Source organism: Telmatherina bonti (assembly GCF_933228915.1).
Source record: "Telmatherina bonti genome assembly, chromosome: 23".
Classification (NCBI taxonomy): Eukaryota; Metazoa; Chordata; class Actinopteri; order Atheriniformes; family Telmatherinidae; genus Telmatherina; species Telmatherina bonti.
Genome location: NC_136632.1, coordinates 882,325 through 903,250, shown reverse-complemented (window position 1 = coordinate 903,250; position 20,926 = coordinate 882,325). Strand labels below are relative to the sequence as shown.

Below are 20,926 nucleotides of genomic sequence, written 5' to 3'. Positions count from 1 at the left end.
CAGGCCCAAACGTGTTGTGAGGGTCTGCTGGGAACGTCTGGCTGAGTCCCCCGTCAGAGCGAGCTTCAACTCCCACCTTCAGCAGAGCTTCAACCATGTCCCGAGTGAGGCGGGGGACATTGAGTCTGAATGGGCTGTGTTCCGTGTCTCTATTGCTGAGGCGGCCGGCGGAGCTGTGGCTGTAAGGTCGTTGGTGCCTGTCGTGGCGGTAATCCCAGGACTGGACCGTGTTCCCTGGGGGCTCCTGTGGGGGGTACTCCGAGAGTATGGGTTATTGGGGCTCCCTTGTACGAGCTGTCCGGTCCCTGTAGGACAGGTGTCAGAGCTTGGTCCGCATTGCTGGTAGTAAGTCGGATTCGCTGTTTCCTCTGTTAATTTACGAATTTCAGCGATAGCACTGAAACGCTGATAGTTTTCACTGCACCATTGATTATTACTATTACTTGAGCTTTTCAAGCCCAGAAAAAGTTACATCATATTTCTTTTCTTTTTTTTATTACTTGAAATTTCTCTTGTTGAGTCATCATCGTTTTGTATTAGTACATTGACAAATTTGTTCAGTGCCAAAAGTGAAAGTTTTATTTAGTCTTGTGACACCCCCCTCCGTTAGAGGATTGTGTAAGATATTGAAATGCTTCATAAAAGCAGCTGGACCTCTTCAGCATCTTTATCTAACGTTGTCCTTCTGCATGTTGTCACTGAGCAGGTAAATCACATGAACTTTTTACAGACTCATTAACAGCTTCCACATGGTTGAACCAGACTTGATGGGAATTTAAAGGTAATTTTGCCAAAAGTCAATAGCAAGTCAATAACAAGAATAAACAATGAATATATAAATAGCAATATGATGAGGAGAGGCATGAAGGGTAAACAGAAAAACAAGTTTATTTTTTCCCTGTCTTGAACTGAAGTCAAACACTCCCTAAGCTGAAGCAAAGACGTGAAGCCTTAACATGTTCAACAGCATTTCCTGTCTTGGCTTTCTGAGTGTGTAGCAGCTTGTCATAGTAAGCAAACTATTCACCATCTGAGGAGTTTCTATTTTCACCCGTAACAAAGATGGTGACATTCAGAGATACCAGGAGAGCCAAAGAGGGGGAAGATGACCTTGGTTTTGCAGATTGTGGGGAAGTCCCACAAACCATATGCTTTCTGGAGATAAGCAGCAGCAATGGCAGCGAAAAGCCAACTTGACAAATCCTGATGCCTCACACTTGTAAAGCCTAACACAAAAATCTCTCTACTGCTCAAAGATAAGCTGTACATATACAGAAATGCTGCACTGCCGACTTATGTGATGTTTCTGTTCTCATGTGTAAACACATATTAAATGTAGCTTATTTACCTTATATACAGACTCGTTTTAAATTTACAGTTAGAAAGAAGAGATGAATGTAGTTTAAAAAGGAAGAGAAGCAAATGTTCATGAACTCCTCAACTCTGTTATTCTAGACACACTCATACATGCATAATTATTTGGTCGAGTGACGAAAACAATGTGGCATGTTTGCAATCTGTGGCATATATCAACATTTCTGCTGACTTATTGATCTTTGGCCGCCCCTAATTCTTCATTACTGTCCTTTTAAGTCTGCCAAAGGCATTTAGCCAGTACAACCAGTAAGTAAGTGGGTCTTCTCAACTGCAGGAGACATTGGGAGTTTACAGAAATTGCAGCTTTTGTCCGAGAATGTGGACATTTTGGTATTTCTGAAGAAAAACATGCCAAAGAAGCATCAGTTTACCAGCTGTTTCTGTACCAAGCGAAGTGCAGGGGGCCTTTGTGACTTTGCAAACATTACAGCAGAGACGTGTCCGTACTGCTCAAGAAACAGTCAAAGTAAGAGTACTGGTAAAGTACTAGTTTATTTTCTGGTATTAAAATGTTGGATGTTTTATTTACATCTACACCATATAAGAAGTTCCAAAATTCTGTCTTTAAGACTTTTTAATTTGATAAATAGACATAAATGCAAAGTGTAAAAAAAACATCTTTTGTTCATACAATAATTTGTAGTTATTTCTATATCATGTATAATTATTATTTTGTTTGGTGTAAAGTTCTGTAAGTAAACAAGAGACAGTTATAGCTTGATACAAGGACAAATGCCAGATGTTCAAAAACAATATATATATATAAAAAACAACAACAAAAAAAACATAAAAAATAACTTGGCTGTGAAATAACTAAGGTTAATTCTTCTGAGAATAAAATCATAAATAAAAATAAAATCAGAATCGTGACTTTAGAGTTGTAAATCAAATCATGGCTCGAATGCATCGTTAGATAGTGAACATACACTCCAGTTTCTGCTCTGGAGTTTTGCAGCAATGATGGCACTTAATAATGCCATCATTGTCTGCCTGGCTCATTAATTTAGGTATTTTGGCTTTTCCTGAATATCCTCTGGACGCCTGCTTCATGGAAACAGTTTTATCTGAATGCTGTCCCAGTCAGACCAGGTAGAAAAGCTGCCTTTTCACTGGGCTGTATGAGCAGCAGGTGTGGTTCGGTGATAACTTCCAGTTAGATAGGATAATAAGCCCAGTTTGTAACAGCAGAGTTATGTTCTGTGTGACATTCCCACATGTTTAATGCTGCAGACAGTTGATGAGTCTGTGCTATTTTTTCCTCACAAAGTCCTAGCTAAGAGTTAATCCGGTTAGTCACATTGCAGAGACTTTGTACCCACAGCCCAGAAATCATCAAGTCTCTTAGCCTGACTGAAAGAAGAAAAAGAGAAAAAAGAGAGACAGAACTTAGGCTACTTACACCAACTGACACATAAGATTTTACAGTGCTTTGCCATCCACTTGCTTTTTCCTAATTAGCTCAAAGTTAGCCTCTTTAATAGCTGCTGTCTTCTCTCCCTCTGTTATATAATGCAATGAGAGGAAAACATGCACATTGTTATCATGAATGTCATTATTATTATTATTATTATTAGTAGTAGTAGTAGGAATAGGAGATGTAGCAAGTAATGCAGCAGTAGTAACACAGGAGAAAAGAGGGAACAGCACTTGTATTTCCTCCCATTTATCACACAAGTCATATTTTCTCTGCTTTGAAAATTAGATCAATCAAATAATCCAGTACCACTGGGAATCAGAAACACTCACAAACATTAAACACTACACTCCCCAAACAATAAACTGATCTAAACCAAAGTTCTTCCTTTCTTTCTTTGAGTCATTTTCTCAACTCAACCTTATTTATTAAACCCCTTTAAAACAACCAGAGTGAAACAAAGTGCTGTACACAATCAGCCAAAGCAACACAAGATAATAAAACAGTTAAAAGGGTGATTAATATTTCTATAAAAATAACTGTTAGTTGCTTCTAATTGCTTCTTGATTCTGAAGAATAAGAGATCAAAAACAAATAAAACCAAAATAATGAATAAATAAAACCAATGGATAAAACCAAACCATAGCACAATAAACCAGAGATAGTCTCACGCTGGTCTGAAAGTGGGTTTTAGGATGAATTTTAAAAAGGGACATTGAGGAAGCTTGTCTAATGTGAAGGGGGGGGGCTTCATCCCACAGTTTAGGACTAGCAACTGAAAAAGCTCTGTCCCTTCTGTCTAATGTGGAAAAAGCTGGATTTCAATGCTGGAGCCAATTTGCCAATCCAATTTAAACTCAAGTGTGAAACTATTAGCTTTTCAAGGCCTGCTATACGACCCAAATCACCTGATGGGGGTTCAGAAATGTCACCGGGACCAAACATCCCATCATTTTTTCCTCATTAAGATATAAGAAGTTTAGGACCAACCAGGCTTTGATATCTGCCCTCTTGATGCACAGGTGTACCTGGGCAGAAGCCCAGGGGCCCACAGTGTTAAGGGGGCCAATCCCTTTTGGGACAAAATTTCTTAAAAAGTCTAAATGTTGTGTAAGTTCTGCTGTCCATCAGCATCTTATGCCCATTTGAGAGTGCTGATTGATCCAAACGATCCCGTTGCCACCATGCCAAATCTCGCCCTGCGTGTGCAAACTCAAAATGCAAAGCCCATGTTCTTAACATGTACAACGACGCATGTAGTCTTTGATTTGTAAAAGCTGCTGGATCTTCAAAGATTTTGCAATCAGTGTACTGTGAAAAGTTCTTGACTTTGTCATGGGTTTGCAGAAGAAGAAGGGAAGGAAGGATTCACACTGGCAACAGAATGATATCCAAGGTTTTATTTAATACAAAGAAGGAGCGAGTAACTGGAAACGACGACAAACAGACTGGTTGCCTGCTGTGGAGAAATGAGGGGTTATAAAGGGAGGTGGTGGGGATTGTGTCTGTTCTTGTGATGAGGTGCAGCTGTGGCTGGAGAGGGAGGATAAACTAAGTGAGGACAAGTGGAAGCACGAAGGGCATGACAGACTTGACTTCAGCATTCAAAGATTTCGTGAATACTAATCTTGATTTACAGGAAACTCAGATCGCACAGGTGTGGATCTGTTATGAAAGATGAAAAACAAATAAATTCAAGTTAATAAAAGGAGTAACATTCTTTTTCACATCAATTTGGGGTAATGCAGTAATTCAGAGTCATGGATGTGATATGACTTCCTATTGACCAGCTTTATAGGCATTTGTTTCGTTAACTTGCATATATTTAACAGCATTTACACATAGTACAACTACAGGTACTACAACAATCTAACATGGTAAAAACATGTTATACATGTTAAACTCTGAATCTTGTCCCTCTCATCTTCCACTATCACAGGCTGATACTAATCCTCCCCAACCTATTCCTCACTTGAAAACTTTAAATCTGAATTTCCCTCTATGATGTAGTATAGAATCCTCTCTGCTTCAAGTTTTTCCTCCAAAAATAGCCCACTAGAGTTGACATTTATTGAATGGCTGTTATTTTAAAACAGAAACAAACAAATTGTTCTCAGAAGTAAAAAAAAAAGTGTTATTTACATGTTAATATACGAGACTATATATAATTATTATAGTAAAATTAGATAACAAATGGGAATTCCGGTGACGTCATGCCTGCAAAAGCAGCTTGAAAACAGGGCTCTCGTCCAAAAGTTTCACATTTGAGATTACAACGTTATTTACTCTCGGTATTTTCACATCTGGAGGAGGCAAAATGAGTGGAACCAATAAACAAGGCAAAGCTGCAACCAGACGCAATAATGCAAGAAACGAAACGGAGGGAAACCCAGCTAACCAAGCTAAAGCTAACAACACAACCGCGTGTATACAGCAAGAAAGTATTGCTGAACTCATGGCAGAGCTGAAGAGAGTTGGGACAGAAAATCAAGAAGGTCCACACAAACCAAAGCCTCGCTGGATCGACTTTAACTCTCAGTACAGGAATTAAACACAAATAAGCCAGAAATGGAGCTGAAGATTTTTTTTTTTTTTGTCTTGTCCAGCATTTAGGCAGCAGAATGATGGTCTGGATGTTCTGCTGAGCAAATTTTCTCTGCCAAGGGAAGCTTTATAGATATAATGATCCCCTTGACTTTCTGAATTTTTATTTTATTTCTATATTTATTTTGTATTGTTGTTTGAATTGTAGAGTTTGTACTGCTGGACCAGAGAGGACAGACGAAAGACAGAAAGAGAAAGGAGAAGAAACACCTCATAAGAAAAATGAAAGAGATAAAGGGAGAGAAAAAAAAACCTAAAAAATAACCCAAAAACAAAAAGAAAGAAAACAACCTACAGATGTATACATACACACATACATACACACACATATACACACACACCTCTATGCACACACACACACACACACACACGCATACATACGTACAAACATATACGCACTTGCCAGTATGAACACATATACATACACATACAAGCCAACTTTAGATCATAGTAACTAAACTATGAATGTAAAAAGTTAAATATAAATGAGAAACAAACAGAAATGAGAAAACCAGCTGCTGTTAGTGAATAAACCTGCAGACGACTCGGTGACTGTGTCACATGCAGAACATGCAGAGTGGAACGTGTTCAGAGAAGATCATGCCAGTGTGACCCCTCCCACACAAAGGCATGAGGCACGCCAGGAGTACCCCCGAGACCAGGGCCATCGGCAGCCATCCCCAGGCGCAGACCCCAACCGCCCCACCCCGGAGCCAGCCATGCACCGACCCAGGAGGAGGCAGAGGGGGGTCCCAGCCAGAGTCCCCCCCAGTCAGGGGGAACAGGCCCCAGCAGGCCCGGACCAGCGAGGACCGGCCCCCCAGTGAGACAGAGCGCGGGCCCCACGGCCCCAAGAGCCCGGAAGCAACCCCCCACCCCCGCAGGCAGAGGGCCCAGCCCACACCGACGGAGGGCCGGGATCCCCAGACCGCCACCGAGTGGCAGCCAGGCCGCACCCCAGTGGACCAGCAGCGCTCCCCGAGCACCAAGACCCCCACCATGCACACACACACACACACACACACACACACACACACACACACACACACACACACACACACATGTATGCACCCACCCACTGACACACGCTCAAACTCACACTCTCCTACCCCCGTTCTTTATACTCACACCCCCCCTCACACACACATGCAGCCGATCCAGCACCACCCAGGGCCAGCAGCAGTCCCACCCCTGCCAGGCCAGCCCAGACCCAGGCCCCCTGAACAGCACCACTCCCCCGCCCAAACCCCCCCGGCACAGCCCCGGAAATAGGGGCTGAAGATTGAGAGAGCACACTGCTCATTAGTGTCCCGGCCAAAAGATCCTACAGCCCCTCCAAGGTCCATACTTGTGAGATTTCTAGATTTCCCTGTGAAAGAAAGTTTGCTCCGACTTGCGTGGGGACAGAAGAAAACGTCCTTTGAGGGGAAACCCATTTACTTCGACCATGATTATTCCCCAGATCTGCAGCGAAAGAGAATGCGAGTGCAGAGTGTAACCAAACAACTTAAAGTCAAGGGAATAAAAGCAAGATGCCTCTACCCTGACCAGCTCAAGATTCATCTAGAGACCGGTGAAAAGACCTTTTCGACGCTAATGGTCGCAGCCACCGTACTACAGGATATGGGCATTGCAATGCAAACGGAGGAACGAGAACGACTGGAAGATGCGGTATTTTAAAACCAGTTGGGGACTTGGAAGTTCAGTGTGTTGTGGCTGTTGTTCTGCTTAAGTTCCGTGTTCTTTTTTTCTTGACAGATGTTCTGGGTTTAAACAATTTGAAAAAAATGTCTTACTGTCACTGAGAAAAACAGAAACTGTATATTGGTGAATAATCTTCTAGTCAAAAATGGTTGTACTTAATCTGGTGTACCTTTTACAATATAAAAGATATCAATAGTCCCATCAAGAGAAAACAATCACTTGAAACATCCGGGTTGCTCTGTTGCACTTGTCCAAGAAACACACCTGTCTGACAAAGAACATTTATAACTAAAACGTGAGTGGGTAAATCAGGTGTATAGTGCTTCCTGCAAAAATGGTAAAAAAAAAAAGGTGTTGCAATTCTTTTCCACAGATTGCTAAACTTCTCAGATGAAGAGTTAATACAGGACAATGAAGGTCGTTATGTAATTGTAATCAGCAAAATTGATAATGTTAAGGTGACCATAATGAATTTTTACGCCCCAAATGAAGACTGTCCACAGTTTTTTTTTAGAAAATTGCGTCAATCCTGGCAGATAAAGGCAAAGGAATAATTATAGTAGGGGGCGTTTTAATTGTATACTGAATAAGACCCAAGACAGATTACCTAAAGATACTGGACAAAAATTTAGAAAAACAATAGCATTACAGTGTATGATAAAGGAACTAGGCCTGGTGGATATATGGCGTGCCCTTCACCCTCGAGAGCGGGACTTCACATTTATGTCTCATGTACGTGGGACATATTCAAGAATTGATTTTTTTGCTATTTCCAAGAAAGGTTCCTATAGAGCTGTGGAAACTAAAATTGAACCTATTATAATTTTGGATCATGCACCAGTCACGCTACGTATGAATCTAGGTTCAGATGACCGCTTCATGTATTGGACTCTCAATGTCTCTCTTTTGACTGATCGCCAGGTTTGTCGGGAGTTACAGAATAACTTGATTGGATATTTAAATCTAAATGATGTTGACAATATTTCTCTGAAAACTTTGTGGCAAGGATGCAAAGCTGTAATGCGAGGAAACATAATTTCTATGTCCTCTAGAATAAAGAAACAAAGACTAAATGAACCAGAAAAATTACAAGCCAAAATTGCAGAATTACAGGATGAACATAAGCAAACACAGGAGAAAAAAGCACTCAATTTACTAAAAGAAACAAAACAAAAATTAGATGATTTACTTACTTGTAAAGCAGAGGGAGCACTCAGATTTACAAATAGAAAATATTATAAAATGGGTAACAAAGCAAGCAGGCTACTTGCCTTCCAATTACAGAAAGCTCAATCAAGCCGAATTGTGACAAAAATGAAACATCCTTTAACTAGTCACTTAGCAACACAACCCAAAGATATTGCAGGAGTATTTGCAGCTTATTATACCTCTTTATACGAGGGCCAAGACCAGAGTGATAAAACTGAAAAAATGAAAGGATTCTTGGAACCACTTGATTTGGCAAAACTAACTAATGAAGAGGCTGCTGACTTGGTGAAGCCCATCACAATATCTAAAGTCAAAGAGACCATTTCTAAACTAAAAAATAACAAGTCACCGGGAATCGATGGGTTCCCTGGTGAGTTTTATAAGACGTTTATAAATGAGTTATCTCCACTTCTGACAAGAGTATATAACTATGCCTTAGATAATAAAGACCCTCCTACCTCCTGGTCAGATGCCATAACAACAGGGATCAAGAAGGAGGGAAAGGACCCCACACTGTGTACGGGATACAGACCTTTAAGTCTCCTATGTGTTGACCTAAAAATTTAACAAGTATCCTGGCCAAAAGAATACAAAAATACATAAAAAGTCTGGTCAAACCAGATAAAACAGGCTTCATTAATGACTGACACGGCTCAAGTAACATAAGAAAAACTCTGAACCTGCAGTTACTCGCTATTTCAAGAAAAGAATCGTCGATGCTTCTCAGAGAAGGCTTTCGATCGAGTTGACCGGGTATACTTACTTCAAAGGCTTTCGGGATAAATTTGTTGATTAACCCAACTTAACACAATGACTTCATTCAGACAGTGCTATCAAGGTTTTTGGGACCTTGGAATTACCTTAAGAGGAAATCCAATGCAACTTTTCAAAAATAACTATAATAAACTAACAATGCAAATAAAAGCTGACTTGTTGAGATGGGAGGTTCTCCCTTTGTCCTTATTTGGAAGAATTGAGACAATCAAAATGAACATCCTGCCGAGGCTCCTGTACCTTTTCCAATCACTACCGGTATGGGCCTCCATATCAATGTTTACTCAACTAGATAGAATGTTTTGCAAATTTATATGGCAAAATAAAAGACCAAGAGTTAGACTGAAAGTGCTATGCTCATCCAAGGACAGGGGTGGAGCCTCCCTCCCGAACATAAGATATTATTATTGGGCTGCTCAAGTAGTTGCTATAACATGATGGTGATGACAGGGTGGGTTCAAATAGAGCAAAAGGCAATATCAGGGGTACGGCTCTCTGTCCTACCCTTCCTCAGTGAAAAGTTTTGGGAGAGACTCAAAACAAATAATGTTTGGCTAAGACATACATTGCTAATATGGAATCTGGTGAGAAAAAAGCTAGGAGGTGCAACTAGTTTATCAAGAGCTATGTCCATTTCTGGAAATGTTGAGTTCCAACCATCAATGTGGGACAGTGGGTTTAAAAGGTGGGAGAGCAGTGGTTTACGTACAATTAATCAATTATTTCAAGAAAATGTTTTCAAATCTTTTGCACAATTACAAAAACATTTTTTGTTACCTTCAAAAGATCATTATCAATATTTGCAAATAAGGCACTATATTCAAAGTCATGCTGAGTGGCATAAAATATTATATACAAGATGTGGATAGGAAATCTGGGAGACAACACGTTTGATGTTAGAGATAAATGGGAATTGGAATTGAATGTTATTATTGAGGATGCAACATGGAAGTATATGTACGAGATCAGCCACAAAGGTATCAATAGTAACTTATGGAAAGAATCCGATTGGAAAACTAAGATGAGATACTTCAGAACCCCTCTTGTGATTTCTACATTTTACAAAAATATATCTTCAGTATGTTGGAGAAACTGCGGTAAGGTGGCAGATCCCTCACATGTCTTTTGGGACTGCCCAGTACTGTCTCAGTATTGGCAGGACATAAAACTTGAGATTGAGACTATGCTTGTTGTTAAAATCCCTATGGATCCTAACCTCTTCCTTTTCGGAACTCCTCCAGAAAGTATTAAGGACAAAGACCATAGATATCTGCTCCGTATTCTCTTGCTGATTGCAATAAAAATGATCACTGTTAATTGGAGGAAACCTTCTCCTCCAACAAAGACTTGACACAGAGACTTAAACAAGTCTACATTATGGAAGACTTGACTGCAAAACTCCAAATGAAAACAGACTTGCTTCAACAAGGATGGACTCCAGTGACATTATATCTTCAAGTTGAAAAGTAATACCCTCTGTCAAGAATTGTGTTCTTTGTAAATTTCAAATCTTCAGATAATAAAATAAAATTAAAAAAAAAAAATTAGATAAATATCTGACTTAGCTCTTCTCTTTCCACAAAATGTGGTTGTGGGTATGGTGGCCATCTTGATAGAGAAAAAAAAAAAGAAAAGTTCCCAGGATGCAAATGCATCACATGACACTGGAAAGCCCAGGATGTCCTCCTTGCCATAGGGCTAGATAGGGTAACTCCAAATACTTAAGGAAGATACAGGTGAACATAGTGTCCATTATAAAAGACATAAATGTCTAAGCAGGGAAGCCCGGGTCTCAGGAGGTTACACTCATACTGTGTCATTTTCACAGCGTTTCTCATTTCTGTTTTGTATAAAATGCAGGATGTATCCTTCTTCATGTACAAAATCCCTAACTGCATTATTATAATGATTAATGTACATCTGAGCAGTTATTAACACTGTACTGTACTGCTAACAAATTCAATAAAACTGATCTGTTTCTATATTAATTTAATAAGAAAAATGCAATGTAGCCTGTTTTTATACTGAGATCGAATCAGATGTTCCTATTGAGCATTTCCTGTCAGGGACGAAAGTCCATTTGTTCACATATACCCAGAAAGTCACACACACATTTTGACATGAATCAAGTTGAAAACAGGCTAAATTCCTCTGAGTGGTTTGTGAACACAGAAGCAATCTTTTGCTGTCTTATGACATTACATACTGCAGTCAGCAGTAGCTCAGTGTTGTTTTTACTCTGGACTCAGGGTTAAATGTGAGCTTTGTTGCTGTATTGGGGATGATCACAAGTGAACAGCAGGTCTGAAAGGTGGAGGTGTGCAGGGATCTGTGGGGAACAGACCACAGATGAAGGCTGTGTGCTTCATTCATGCAGGAATGCAGCTTCATTTTGAGTTGCTGTAACGGGTGTGTCCACTTTTGTCTTTCATAATCTTCCTGACCTAATCCACACCCATGGATTTCTCTTCTATCTGCATTGTGTTCTTGTATGTGACACTGACTAAGAATCCCGACCACGACAGCTGCTGGTTGTTCTTTAATGGCGGCTTGAAAAAACAAAGAGAAAAGTGCTGCAACATGCAGCTTGCTTCACACGGGTTGGTCATCAGCCCCCTGTTAGCAGACAATAGGGCGTCCTTATAGCTGCATGATATAGGTGACTGCTACAAATTTGTGTAAATGGACAACCCCCCCCCCAACAAAACTGTGTGTCTACAGCTCCTAATAAGTTTACAACTATTAACATAAAATTTGTAGTCAAAATAACAAAACCCTTATTTGATTACGAGCAGGAAAATGGGCCATACCTTCTCTCAGCCAGCAAAGCGCTGACATCATCAAACAGCGACATCTTAAAGGAACAGTACTAGTAATAAAACTGGAGCATGAACAATTTATTGAACACATTCTGGACAAAAACAAAATGAAGATTTCCTGATTTAAATCACTCGTTACATTCACTCCCCCAATAAATTCACCAATATCCTGATGAGATTTCACAGTAAATTAAAGAGGACACACTGGTTCACACTGGCACAAGTGAAAATAAAGACCACGTCTTCATAGTCAACTGAAGAGTCAGGCCTTAATTCCCCTAGCTATAAGTGACGTCTGTTACGCCCAAATTAGTAGCCCAAAAAAGCAAAAACATGGCACATGGATACACGCTACACAAAAACTTCCATGTTCAAAAACCGAGAACAGGAACAGTCTTGGAATGTCTCAGTATACCGTGCACAATAGAATTCAGTCCATTTGTTCACTGCTGCTTATCCGGAGTCGGGTCGCGGGGGCAGCAGTCTGAACAGGGAAGCCCAGACTTCCCTCTCCCCAGCCACATTTGCCAACTCTGCGGGGGGGATCCCGAGGCGTTCCCAGGCCAGCCGAGAGATATAATCCCTCCAGCGTGTCCTGGGTCTTCCCCGGGGTCTCCTCCCAGAGGGACGTGCCTGGAACACCTCACTATAGACAATCTTTGTGCTCATGAGCGTAGCTTCATTTATGTGCTTTCCCAGTTACTGTTAAAATGAAAGGAGAGGTACCTCTTTGATTTTTAAGCACACCTCTTAAGACAGCTAATAGGCTGAGAGAGAAAATAAAGTTAATCGCAACAATAAACACATCGTCCACGCAGAGTAAACCATGAACTGCAGTTGGTGAGTTACTGTTGGAGAAAACATTAACCCAACCTAACAGCTGGATCAGCATGCAGGTTTGTAAATGTTTCAGGAATAACTAGTAAGAAATTAGTGTGATTAGCCCCCCAAGGATCAGAGGCAGACCAGGGGCCCGTGGGATAGAAACTGATGCCAGAAGATGCCAAAGATTCTCTGTCTGCATCTGTTCTGTCACTTTGGCATATCTTGTCAAAACAGCATACCAACTAAACCTAACCAAAGCCACATCTTTAATCCCATCCCCCAAAAAGAAATTTCACAGGAAACTGTAGCATTACTATACTGTTCATGCACGTAGTTTTGCTGTTTTAGTTTGCTGACTCTGTGTTATGCATGCGCATTAGGGCGTGGATATGCCAAACTGATATGTCTTCTTTGTTTGGGAGGGGGGCGTCCTCGCCCTCTCAGTGGGCCTCCACGCATTGCAGTCACTATGTCAGTGGTGGATGGATTTTGAGCCTGCTCACTATATGATTTCACTAAATTGTTTAGTCCCTCAGCTAATGTGTCATGGCATAAACTAGAAGAAAATATAGTGCATTCATGGTCACTCAGAAAGGTATTATTATCTAATCTATCAATCAAAATGTGTAAGTTAACATTTGGTTCAATTATTTCCCATCTGATGTCAATGTGGTGCTGTGTAGGAAAACCTATGTAATATTACAACTAGACGCCTCTTGCTCCAGGAGGAGAAGCCAGGGGAGACCCAGGACACGCTGGAGGGACTATATCTTGAGGAACTGTGGAGACCTATATAGCTACCACAGCCTCTCAAATTGGGGGTCCCGAGACAATTTCAAGGGGTTGAGCAGATCATTAGTCATGTTTACAATATGGCCTTTACCTCATTCACTTTGAAATCATCTCCGTTTAAGATTTCAGGGCAGCTACTTACATGGGAACTGTTCTGATCTGGTGTGTACGTGCACTAACATTTAGGAAGGTCATGTCTGACATGCACAGAAAGATCATGCATCAAAGAACTTCTTGAAGATGGAGAGATATAAACTTATTGTTACAGTTGTTGCAATTTTTGCAGCACTTTCGAGCAGCAGCTTGATACTCATGTGCCCCTACTGCAAACAATGACGAGGAAAAGGCATAGAAACAGAGTCTGGTAAACTGGTTTATAAGCGGCCATCTTCCCTAGTGAGGGATCGTCATTCGTTGCACGTTTACATCTAGTCAGAACATCACTGATGGCATGCGAGATGCTGCCAAGATGGTGACGGTAGAAACGACCCAATGAGCTTTAATTCAGCTCTTCAGAAACCTATGGGTGATGTCACAGAGACTCAGTCAATCTTATATATATAGTCTATGAGCTCCACACTGCATGGTGAACTTCAATATGATGCTGGACATTTTGATTCGATCACCATCAAACTCATCGAGATTGATCAGGTTCTAGTCCTGGATGGATCCATAAGATAGCCATGAAAAATACAGAGAGAATACATTCATTAAAAATATATACAATATTAGTGTTATGCAAGTAATGAATGAAATGTTCAAAACTCAAGAATCCCTTTACTGAATCATGAATCACGATTCTTTATCACTACTGACTCCTTAACTCACTTGACTCTGCTAATGCTAGCTTACTGATCTAAGCTAACCGAACAGACAAAACAAAATATCGCTATTATGCAACTGAATCACAAAAACAGTGCAAAACTCACAGCTGCCACACTTACAACACAAGACAATCACTCACAGCTTAGAGTACGCGAGTCCTGACTAACTCACCCCCTCCCTTCTAGTGAGCACTGAATCACCCACTGACGGTACGTAGCATCAGTCGACTCACACTACGGACGACTCAAAGACTCGCCAACCCGCTCCTTCCTCGTGAGTGGCGGCAGCTCGCAGTACGAACCGCTGAGTTAGCTGACAGTTTGTAGCTTGGCTGGACTCATCGCAGCTCTCATCCAGCTCTCTTACCGCTGGAAGAGGCGCTTCCTCAACTGAGCAGGTGGTTTTGTTCAGTAGTTACAGCTGAAGTTCTGTTGCTTTGTTTCAGCAGTCTGAGTGACTGGAAATGAAACAGTCTGCAGGGTGTTTGTCTTGCAAAGATTATAAAAAGAATTCAGAAAAATATTTTTAATCCATTTCTCAGCTGTTTATTCTGAAGATACACTAGCACTTAAATAACTTTCTGGGCTGCTGTTAATAATATAATGAGGGGGTGGAGATCAATACAAACTAGTTCAAATTACATTAACAATTGAGATTATAATATTCATTCAGCCCGGCGACAGGCTGGTGATCTGTCCAGGGTGTACCCTGCCTTTCGCCCACAGACGGCTGGGATAGGCTCCAGCTTCCCTTCATCGGACTACGTGGTTTAGAAAATGAATGAATGAATGAATATTCATTCATTATCCTAACCGCTTAGTCTGATAAAGGGTAGCTGGAGCCTATCCCAGCCGTCTGTGGGCGAAAGAGATTATAATAGATTTGATATATTTATGCCATATTAGGGAGAATAAATCTTAATGAATAAAAATAAAACCTGTTTATTTCTGTTAGTAGTACTCAACTTTTATGTTTAATGTAACTATGTTGCCTTTACAGTTGATTATATCTTTAATTTTATGTAAATTGAAGAAAAAAAAAAACAATTTTACCCCTCGAGTTCTTTTGTTCTGTCATCTTTTTCTTTTACCATGGATTATTTTCCTGTAATTCATTTAAGCTGCATGAATCATTTAGAAAAAGCAGCAGGTTGAGCTAGTGTATTTAGATTTTTGTGCACACTAAAAGTGTAACCGACTCACTGACTTTGGTGAGGGACTCATTTAAACTCAATTCAGTTAAAAGAATCACATTTACCATAACTATGCAATATTAATTACAAAATACCCTACTCCCCTAAACAAAGGTTGTTTTATTTGCATTTTATTCCATTATGCATATATAATGCAAAAATTTTCAACCCCTCCCATTCCACCACGCGAACCTTAATAATTAAATATAATAATTATTAGTATAGAAAACCTTGTACATCTTTTAATTAGTAATATATTATTAAAGGATATGTGCAGAAAAGTGAAGCAACCCTGAATTCATTTTTGAAGTTTAGTTTTAATTTGACCTTCTACCTTGTACCAAAATAAAATATTTTGTTGTTTAGCATTTTGGATCCGTGCTCTATCCATGTATAAAATGTGTTTGGTTGTTTTCAGCAACTGCTATTATTTATGTTTTATTGCTGAGGTTAAACCAGCATATTGTCATGAGCTCTTTCTTTCTGCCCCTCCTGTCCCTGCTCTCTCTGATGTGTCCCACCTGCCAGCTGCACAGCATTTCCTGATTACCTGCCTCTGTATTTAAGCCCTGCCTTTCAGACCACACCTTGTCAGATCGTCTGCAAACCGGTACCTGTATCCTGCCTGTTTACCAACGCCTCTGACTCCTTCCTGCCTGTGAACCCGAACCTGTTCTGATCTCATTCATTTATTTTCTGAACCGCTTAATCCAATTCAGGGTCGCGGGGAAGCTGGAGCCTATCCCAGCTGGCTTTGGGCGACAGGCAGGGTACACCCTGGACAGCTCGCCAGTCCATCGCAGGGCCACACAGAGAGACGAACAACCACTCACACTCACTCCTAGGGGCAATTTAGAGTCGCCAATCAACCTAACATCATGTCTTTGGACGGTGGGAGGAAGCCCGAGTACCCAGAGAGAACCCACACATACCAGCCAAGGATCGAACCAGTGACCTTCTTGATGTGAGGCCACAGTGCTAACCACTGTTCCACCGTGCAGCCCTGTTCTGATCTCCTGACCTGCCTTCTGTCTTACTGCACCGTCTACTGCCTTGCCCTTCCTCAGCTACACCGCACAGTCCTCTGGGCCGTCACACTTCCCCCCCCTAAATATTCAATAAACTCTTTAAAGGTGTCGCTTGTGTGGTCCTCGCTCTGTCTGGTCTCTGACACATTGTTATGGCCCTGAGTCAGCTGGTCTGTAGGGCTTCCTGGAAATGGAGAGACTCTGGAGTCCACAGCTGATAGACTGCCATCCCTCGGCTCCACCTGTACCACCTTGGCTCGGGATTGGTGGAGATCCCGAGCCAAGGCCACAGATGATGACACCTGCCAATTTAAGGACAATCAGCACCGTCATTCAGGGCAGCTGTGTCTGATGGTGACACAGTTTGCCACCTCCGGTTTGGCGTCGACAGCCATAGAGTAGCAGATTTGCTTAGATTGGTTCTTGGCTTTTCTTTTGTTGTTTGCTGTCTTTGTCTGAGTTTTGTTTGGTCTGTGGTTACAGAATTTTGGTTTAGCTTTTGGAGTTTTTTTAAATAGTGGATTTTGCTCCTGTCACGGGATGTTTTAAGTTGTACCCTTTAGTTTCCTTGGTTTGAATCATTGTAAATAAAATCCCACCTTTTATTGGAACTTTTAGTTGCCACTCTTCTTCTGTGTTGCAACCCCCTTTTTTCCCTAGACACCACTGGGGTCGTAACACACATTTTAGAATTGACTGGAATATTTTGTGCTGTTATCAAAATTAATGCTGTTGCAACCTCTTTCCAAAACTTGGCGACTGCTTGACATTACCAGATTAATATGTAAAAAAGTTCCTGATTTACTCTTGGGAACATAATGTACAAAACAGATTATCCAGAACCTTCATTCAATAAAGTTTACAAGCTGTCAAATACATTCTATGCACAAATTGATCATTAATAATCTGATGATCTGGGTTCCAAGAGGATAAAATTATATTATTCCATACATCAGTCCAGTCAAATTTTAAATGCCAATATGATATATCCCTCCTCCGGATGCATCAAGAGCGAGAGGTTTACAAAAGTTTTTTTTTTTAGAATATGTAGATATATGATATTTTTGCAAGAGCTCAAAGGATGGCAAGATAAGTTAATATCATTTGATATATCTTGTGCCTGAAATGTGGATCTGATCTACAAATAAATAAGAAAACAATGAATTCTGCAATTTAAAGATATCCCTAAGATCTTGAAATGTGTACAGAGCACTTTTGGGGGGGGGATCCCGAGGCGTTCCCAGGCCAGCCGAGAGATGTAATCCCTCCAGCGTGTCCTGGGTCTTCCCCGGGGTCTCCTCCCAGAGGGACGTGCCTGGAACACCTCACCAGGGAGGTCCAGGAGGCATCCTGACCAGATGCCCGAGCCACCTCAACTGGTTCCTCTCAATGCGAAGGAGCAGCGGCTCTACTCTGTTCTCCTCCCGGATGACCGAGCTCCTCACCCTATCTCTAAGGGTGAGCCCGGCCACCCTGCGGAGGAAACCCATTTCAGCCGCCTGTATACGAGATCTCCTTCTTTCGGTCACGACCCACAGCTCATGACCATAGGTGAGGGTAGGAACGTAGATCGACTGGTAAATGGAGAGCTTCGCCTTCTGGCTCAGCTCCTTCTTCACCACGACAGACCGGCGCAGAGCCCGCATTACTGCAGACGCCGCACCGATCCGTCTGTCGATCTCGCGCTCCATCCTTCCCTCACTCGTGTACAAGACCCCGAGATATTTAAACTCCTCCACTTGAGGCAGGACCTGACTCCCGACCCGGAGAGGGCAATCCACCCTATTCCGGCTGAGGACCATGGTCTCAGATTTTGAGGTGCTGATTCTCATCCCAGCCGCTTCACACTCGGCCGCGAATCACTCAAGTGAGAGCTGGAGATCACGACCAGATGAAGCCAACAGGACCACGTCATCTGCAAAAAGCAGGAACCCAATCCTGAGGCCACCAAGCCGGATCCCCTCAACACCTCGGCTGCACCTAGAAATTCTGTCCATATAAGTTATGAACAGAATCGGTGATAAAGGGCAGCCTTGGCGGAGTCCAACCCTCACCGGAAACGAATCCGACTTACTACCGGCAATGTGGACCAAGCTCTGACACCTGTCGTACAGGGACCGGATAGCTCGTACAAGGGGGTCCGGTACCCCATACTCCTGTAGTAACCCACACAGGAGTGCCCCTTCTTAAAAAGGGACCACCACCCCAGTCTGCCAGTCCAGAGGCACTGTCCCCGATATCCACGTGATGCTGCAGAGAGGTGTCATCCAGGACTGTCCCAAAGCATCTCAGGACATGGTTGGGTGGGAGTTGAAACTCGCTCTGATGGGGGACTCTACCCTCACGACACGTTTGGGCCTGCCAGATCTGACAGGCTTCCTCCCCCACCAACTCGCCATCTGGTGGTGATCAGTTGACAGCTCCGCCCTCCTTGTCACCCGAGAGTCCAAGGCATGTGGCCGCAGGTCCCCGTTTACAATTACAAAGTGGATCATCAAACTGCGGCCCAGGGAGTCCTGATGCCAGGTGTACATATGGACACTCTTATGTTCAAACATGGTGTTTGTTGTGGACAATCCATGACGAGCACTGAGGTCCAACAACAAAACACCATTTGGGTTCAGAGGTGGGGGGACCATGCCTCCCAATCACTCCCCTCCAGGTCGCACTGCCATTGCTCATGTGAACATTGAAGTTCCTCATTAGAACAAGGGAGTCCTAAGGGGGACCACCCTCTATCACACCCTCCAAGGACTCCAGAGAGGGTGGGTACTCTGAACTGCATTTCTGCTAATAGTCGTTGTCATCATAGGGGTCTTTCATACTTGGAATATATATATTTTTTTAAAAATAGCTGGGATAAAAGCCAAAAATTGTGGGGCACACAAATTAAAAAGTTTGGTGCATCAATGCAGTCAGTGCTAAAAGTTAGTCTAGAGCCCTGATCAATATTTTATTTGTTGGTGTGCTGAGAAAGCAGAGTATTTCTCTGTTTGTCTGCAACAGAGAGCAGCCTTTCTCCTGCCCGTCACCAATCAACTGACCAACACTCAGACAGTTTGAGGTCAGAACATGTTTGGTTTTGTCTCAGTGGATGAATGACAGGTATCCTAACAGTGAGCTGACTCCATCCATTCAGATCCAGTTTTATACATGTTAGCACTATGCATACAGAAATAAGTATGATTCACACAAAACACAATTTTAAAATAATTATTTCCTACTTTTAACATTTCTGAAGACAAAAAATATTTAGGAATCACTGGAGTTGAGAAATGAGCAGTTAAGGCCATGTTTCCTGGTTTTAAAACCTTTCGTCTGAAAGACAGCAACAAGAAGTGATTGCAGGGAGAAGAAGCAGACTTACGGAGGGAGTGCCATTCATCCTGTCTTATTGTCTTGGTGATGTTGTAGGAGAGGTTTTTGGGTATCGTAGCTGAGGAGTAGTGATACTTGATGTAAGAGCACCTTGCAATGGAACCTGCAGAGAAAATCAAACAGAGTTTATGGCAACAGATCCACTGAGGACTGAGCTGAGTGCATGAGGATGATTATCAGACAGAAACAAGGACAGTCATTCACAATTCTCACTTTGCAGACATTCAAATAGCTGCAATATCAAACTAAAGCAGCTGCAGTGGATTATTTAGGAAGGACTCAACATTTATCCACAAATCTAAAGCTGTCTATCCCATCTTTTCAGTTTGTGCTGCAGCAGTGTTTCACCGGAGGTAAGAGTCATCTCTGTTTGGTTAAAACTATCAGCTTCTCAAGATGAAATTATTCTTTTCTGTATAACATCACAACTTCACCAGTTACTGTCAAAATGCAGTGGTGAAGATGAGGACGCAGTGGGCAAACTGAACTGAGATCTGATCTAGCATAAATCATAATGCTGAGGCAGGATACAATTAAGGAATGCTTTAACAGGAAACAAATTTCAAGTGAAAGGACACAGGACAGATGGATGGATGGTGACAGCAGCAACAAACATGATGGCAAAGATCTTGACCTGAACAAAGGAAAATCTGGCGTACAAATACAGAAGAAGAGCAAGACGTAAACACAAGTTAAGGATCAGTTTAAACTGAACATTAGGAGTGTTACTAGACATAGAGCTCTACTAGGCCCCAGGCTCCCATTATTCATCATCAAGACCTGCCATGTTTTGGAAACATGCAACAGAATGATCCATCTACCTCCTTTCAATTTCAGATGCTTCTGAAACAGGAAAAACAAGTGTGCAAAAAAGATTTATAAAAAATTTTTTTTTTCTTGTATTAAGTTTACATCAAATAATCCGCAAATAATCATTAATTAATAATAAGTAAAAAAGGTCCAACCTTAACATTAGACATTTTAT

General features: G+C 41.7%; 1 protein-coding gene across 1 annotated transcript in view; it reads right to left on the bottom strand.

The window, feature by feature from the left end:
• tmem178bb (transmembrane protein 178Bb) overlaps positions 1-20,926 on the bottom strand; it is a gene marked incomplete at both ends in the record, with an annotated part of 102,298 nt that overhangs the window by 15,267 nt on the left and 66,105 nt on the right. The window contains one exon of the mRNA XM_079263313.1: positions 19,931-20,044. Within this exon, the coding sequence (XP_079119439.1) occupies positions 19,931-20,044 (114 nt within the window). The remainder of the gene's footprint in view (positions 1-19,930; positions 20,045-20,926) is intronic.